Source organism: Lepidothrix coronata, unplaced genomic scaffold (assembly GCF_001604755.1).
Source record: "Lepidothrix coronata isolate B3197 unplaced genomic scaffold, Lepidothrix_coronata-1.0 Scaffold38, whole genome shotgun sequence".
NCBI classification, from domain to species: Eukaryota; Metazoa; Chordata; class Aves; order Passeriformes; family Pipridae; genus Lepidothrix; species Lepidothrix coronata.
In genome coordinates, this window is record NW_016690218.1 from 793,271 (window position 1) to 799,270 (window position 6,000).

A 6,000-nucleotide genomic window follows, 5' to 3' on the forward strand; every position below is an offset into this window, starting at 1 on the left:
GGAGCTGGAATTTCCAGCTCTCCTCTTTCATTTACCGTGCTTAGAAGAAATGCAGAAGAAAGTGAAGTCAGTTTGTAGTTAACTGGTTGCTTTCTTTGCAGAACTGTCAGGGAAAAGTCATAATTGTTTATCTGTGTGAGTTTCTGCTTGATTTGAATTGAAGATAACATTTACCTTTTCCATTGGTATTTGACTGAAAGAAGCATTAGATCCAGTGCATAGAAGTCCCCATTCAGTTTTTGAAGGCTAATGAACAGTTGTATTGCCTGTGCTGATTGAATGGAAACATGCTGACCAGTAATAATACACTGTTGTTTTATTGGCACTGAAGAGCATTTCTTATCTTTTCAGTGGTAAAATAAAACCTGATTTGCTCACTTCACAGTACTAAGCCTTTAAAAATCTCTCTAGTTATCAGGCAGCTGGCTCTGTTTGTCAGGTAGTATTGCTTAATGCCGTGCTGAACCTGGAAGACAAATTAACCCATTTGTACAAGAACTTTGAATTAGCCAGGAGCTGTTAAGGAAACGTGAATCCTGTGGTGAGTCGTGACTCCTCTGAAATTTCTAGACCTTTAAGTTTAGAACTTTTTTGTTTCTCAGCAGATAAACTTATTTTGCATCCTTTGCCCGCTTACAAGCCGTAGAAGCAGTTGCGAAAAAAAAGTTTTGATGTAGAGGGCAGGCTGTTGAAAACCTTTTGAAATCATCATCACAAAAAGATGTGGTTTGTCTGTCCTTCCAGCTATACTTTCAATAAAAGTATTTAGATGTTAAGCAAAACAAGCCAAAATCGGATCACAGGAAGGTGCATTTGCTTTATGTTACTATGCAAACATTTTGTTTGTAGAGAATATTGAAATAATTTTAAGTAAATAGTCTAATAAATATGAAGTTTACAAAAACTGTTTGGGAAAGTAATTTGTCCCCTTGTAGCCAAGAATTTTTAAAATTAACTGAAATAGACAGCAAAAATTGTATTTTAAGAATTATTGTTTCTAGTTACCTGGAGACAGAGCATGTTTTCCTTCTGCTATGGCAACGAGAACATGTGAAGTACAGTACCCCAATAACTTGGAGTTCTGCCATGAAATAGATGAAGAACTACAAGCCCAGTATGAGGGTGCTGTCTTTCTCACTGTTTGCAGCTTTCAGTCTGAATTGTAAAATAATTTTGAGTGTTTCTCCTGAGCTCTGACCCACACAGCAAATGGAAAGCGGCTTTAAAGATACACAGAGGCCATCATACATGCTAAATCCAGTGTTGAGAGTGATTGCTGGATTAGAAAGAGATAGTTGCCAGCAACAGTAACAGAATACTTCTGTACTTAAAAAATGCTTGGATTCGTTCAGACTTCCTGTTGAATCCTTTAATTCATTTCTTGGGTGTCTCATCTCTGACATGAGTCAGCTCCAATTTTCTTTGTTTTGAGATTTTTCACATTTGTTTTAGATCATTTTACAAGTCCTCATTAAGTACTCCTTCTTCTTTGAGATTATTTGGCTGGTTTTTAATCATGTTTTGAAGTTGCAGGCATGTATTTTGCATTGATTTGTAGCTATTACTTCTCTTGTTGAATGCAGATGTTAGATTTGGGATGGCTGACATATCTTAGAGGCAGTTTGGTTCTAAGGTAGGTATTTAAGGGGCTGAGGGATGCTAAAGGATGATAATAGAGTCAGTTCCCTCTTGTCTCTGGTGGTAGGTTTCTGGAATGGTAAACTGGGTGCAACAGCCCTTGCAGTGCCAACAAGTTGACAGGGGTGTGCAGAGCATGGCCTGGCCTAGCAGGACCCGACAGCTGAGCCCACTTGCCAAGTCTGCAGTCCTCAGCACTGCAGCTTCCCATTCCAGGAGGGCCCCTTGGAGCCTGCTGCTCTTCACCTGCCCAAACAAGCTGGTATTGCAGGGGGATGGAATGGGGGAATCCATGGGAGGGGTATTGTAGCATCGGGATGAGAGATGTGGGATGCAGAGCTGGGAGAAGGGTTGCTGTTGGGAAGAGGAGAAGCAGGGGAGGATTTGTTAGGCAGGTTGCGGTGCTGCATGAACATGACTGTACTGCTTCAGAGATGGGGCAATTCCCAAACTTTACTGAAGCTTTGGTAGGACACAAAGTTGTAACTAACTATTTTGTCTGCCCAGAGCTGGCTCCGCAGAGTTTACAAACTTGTGCACTGTACTCACAGCCAAGAAGCTGCTTTGTCTCTGTGCATCATTTAAATTAGAGGGTGCACAAGGTTTCAGCAGTGCACCTGGTCTGGTGGCTGTGTCAAATCCATCCTGGGGCTTCAGCCTCCTCTCTGCCCTCCCTGTGCAGAACAACTCTTCTGCTGGGCAGCCCAGGATGTGATCTTGGCAACAAAGGTGCCCAGCAGCACCTTGGGTAATGACTATCCATTCTTGACTGTTGGCTAAAATGAGAGTATATGTAAATGTTTCTCAACTGATGTGTGTAGGCAGATGTATTTTAAATCATGTAAACTATTGTCCAGGCTGTAACTCCAGCATGTGAACCCACAAATGAAAACAAATGGGTTGAGTGTATTAACAATTTGACCTTTTTACTAAAATGAGCTTTTTACTAAAATGAGTTGTTTTCAGAAAGCCAACTGGATGGTTACTCTCTGCTGTAAGTTCTTCACATTGTCACAGGCTTCTCAGCTCGCAGTTTTGCTCAAATTCATTCAGAGGGAGTTGTTTTTCATACCTCTTAGCATGGTAGGTGCTTTATTGTATGGTAGAGGTAATTCAGAGGCAAAATCTACCCATTATTCTAGATAAATGCATATGTGCATGTGTAAAGATCTATAATGTATTATATAGAAGCAATAAGTGAAATGCGGTATGTATCACACTAAAAATTTGGCTTCAAGAGTGATAAATGGCATCAATTGAAAACACACATGGTATCTTTTGTGTCTAGAAATAAACACCACGGTGTTCTGCCCGCTGGAATGCAGTATAACTCACATATGTATATACTGTAATGATAAAGAAAGTACGGCTGGAGTGCTGGTTGAAGAAAATTCAGAACTTCATCAGGTCTTTTCCATAGCTCAGATACCTTCATCTAAAACAAACAAAAAAAGTATTTACGAGACAGTCTTTCACATAAAATAAAAAAAAATAATAATCTTCCTTAACTCTTTTGCTGTGTGCAATACTTTGAGGTAAGGACTAGTGTAAACTGTGAAAAGGACAGCCTGTAAATAAATGACCCACATTGCTTTCCTAGGAGTTTAGAAGGATGACAGAGCGACGTCTCATTAGCTCTGTGGTTACCTGTGTGCAGTACTCAGGTATTTGGGACTGGAGCGTCAGCTCCGTGTTGCCTGCAGCCTGTTGGAGCCAGGGTGTCTGCCTGGGGAAGGTCATTGCGTCTGACCAATGACCAAAGGCTCTGAGCAGCCTCACAGAGGACCAGCGTAGGTGGCTAAAGCTTAAAAACCTCTTGTTCTCTGTCTACTAGTGGTCTTTCATAGAATCATAGAATCATAGAATATCCTGAGTTGGACGGGACCCATCAGGGTCATAGAGTCCAACTCCTGGCCCTGCACGTGACACTCCAAGAATCACACCAGGTGCCTGAGAGCACTGTGCCTACATGTTTCCGGTTGTTTTCCAGTGTATTCCTCAAAAAATGTTGATTAGGTCAAGCACACCGAATTTTAAACCTCTCTGCTGCCTTTTGCAGTAGGTCTCAAATCTTGATGTCAGGAGAAGGCTTTTTCTTCTGGTCTTGCTGCAACTAATGTTTGGGGGTTCTATTCACTTTCTGTTGTTTCTGTTTTTCTTTGGGTTTGTGTTTTGGGGGTTTTTTTGTCCTCTTCTGCCTTTATTTTGAAGTTTCCCCACAGAGGTTTGCAATAACAAATACAAGAAGGCAGTTGGAACGTTGTTACTTCAGTGCGTTGCTCTTCAAGCCTTGATGTGTCAGAATTGGTCCTGCTTGTGCATATGTGTAGACATCTGGTTATTTAGTTCCTGCTTTTGGTAGAAAAGCGAGGGCTCTGTACTCCAGGATGTAAATAATATGCATTTGTTTGAATTCAAATTTCATTGTGTTAAAATCTTTCTGATATAGCTATCAGCAAACATTTGTATTTAATGTTACTTGTTTTACTATGCTGCAAAAGTCGAGTTAAATACAGCTTCCTGTATCCTTCTTGCATTAACAAATTTGCATGGCCTCTTCTCTCGGCCTTTCTCCAAATACAGTACAGTTTAGGAAATTGTTTAAACCTAAAAGTATCTCAAAATAGAGCTACTTTCTTGTTACTTGTCAACATGAAGTAGCAGAAGCAAGTTCGTGTGCTAGCAACACTAGTGTTGCCATTTCTTGTCTTTCAAATACTTTGCTGTGCAAACATTATTGCTATGGACATTGTACAACACCATGCTTGAGATGAATCATGCATGTTACAGTACATAAGGCTTAATGGATTACTTTTCCATTGCTCATTTTAAAATTAAAACCACCAGCTTCCTGTTTTTCTTGTCCTGAAGTCCTGTCTAACTGAGCTCTTATAATTTCTAAAATAGCCTGTCAAAAAAGGAATTCAGTAAAGTGACTAAAAAGTGACTTCTACTTAACCTTTGATTTTATAAACAATTGGCTGAGTCCTAAATAGATGAAAACAGTCTATTTTTGGGCCCTAATTTAGAGAATTGATATTTCCACATTTGCTTTGTCATAGCTGGTAGTAGTTGCTAAATTGTGAAAGCTTGTAGCTATTACAAATGCTTGGAGGATTGCTGAGTGTTCTGCCGTAACGCATTAAGAAGCTCAGTGTACTGTACATTTCAATTTATAATAAGGGATGTAGCTGATAGCACAGACACTGAAATATTTCAAGTCTGGACTACTGCCTTGAAAACCAAAGGCTGTTGGCTTTTTGGTGCAGTTAAGTTGGAAAATAACTGATAAGGACAGTTGAAGTACGTCAGACTTCAGAAAGTGATGAGTTCTCTGAGCCAGGGTGGATCGGGAGGCTTCAGCCACTGCTTGCCTGCCCTGTTGGGATGAAAAGGGAACTGGCATTTGAAATGGCTGGTCACGCTCATCAGGCTTGAGTGGTTTGTGATGGAGGTCACACGTAGACCCTTGCTAGGTGGGGAAGATGACTTTCTGCAACCCTATGTTTAGCAAAGTTTCCTGTCTGCAGAAAATGGTAACATTAGTGCTTCACCAATGACAAAGATAATGGCTGAAAAGTTTAATGTAGCTGGTGTTCTCTTATATAGCTCTTTTGTACCTTTGGATAATAAAAATAGCTTGCTGAGAATTTTTGAGTGTAACTGCATATTGTAATAAGTGGAGGAAATTATGATGTAGCCGATACTTTTATGGCCCCTTTAATATCCCAATTCACCTTACAAATCACTGTGTTTATGAAGTCCTTTTCTTGCTGCTGCCTGTGAAGTAGAACATTTTGATTGTGTTTACTGTCATCATGTGTTGTTAGCTGTGGAAAAAAGGGGGAATATTACCTCCAACTGGGCTTACAGACTTGAAGAATTATGTAATTTCAGTTTGTCTCTCTAACATAATGCCAACTTTCTTTTTCAGAGCCATGGTGTCATGGAAAGGGATATACTTTGTACTTGCACTATTCTTGGGAAGTTTCTTTGGGAGTATATTCATGCTTGGTCCTTTTCTACCTTTGATGTTCATCTCACCGGCCTGGTATCGCTGGATCACCGACTGCATCGTGGCCACTTGGCTCACACTCCCAGTGGTAAGTTGCAGTTTGAGCCAAGTTCTGGGCAATTGTCTGTAATCCCACAATTTAATTTGCCCACTAACACTTTTCATTTTATTTTTTTTTAAGGTATTTATGCTTTTGTCGAAACGGGCCCTAACACACTTACTGTCTGCGGAAACTTGGGTTTTAGCTCAGAGTAGCAAACTGTGTTGGGGCCCCTGGTGGTCTAGTGGTTAGGGTGCTGCACTCTCACCGCTGCGACCCGGGTTCGATTCCCAGCCCTCCGGGCAGA

At 40.6% G+C, this 6,000-nt stretch overlaps 1 protein-coding gene across 6 annotated transcripts in view; it reads left to right on the forward strand.

Moving 5' to 3' along the window:
• Nucleotides 1-6,000, forward strand: part of LCLAT1 (lysocardiolipin acyltransferase 1) — a 116,213-nt gene that overhangs the window by 33,503 nt on the left and 76,710 nt on the right. For 5 of the 6 annotated variants that reach the window (XM_017812931.1, XM_017812933.1, XM_017812934.1 and 2 more), the window contains one exon: nt 5,573-5,741. In XM_017812931.1, coding sequence (XP_017668420.1) covers nt 5,577-5,741 — 165 coding nt within the window. In that variant the 5' untranslated portion in view covers nt 5,573-5,576. Of the gene's footprint in view, nt 1-469; nt 542-5,572; nt 5,742-6,000 lie in introns of those variants that run through there. The other variant, XM_017812935.1, reaches the window with a different exon arrangement.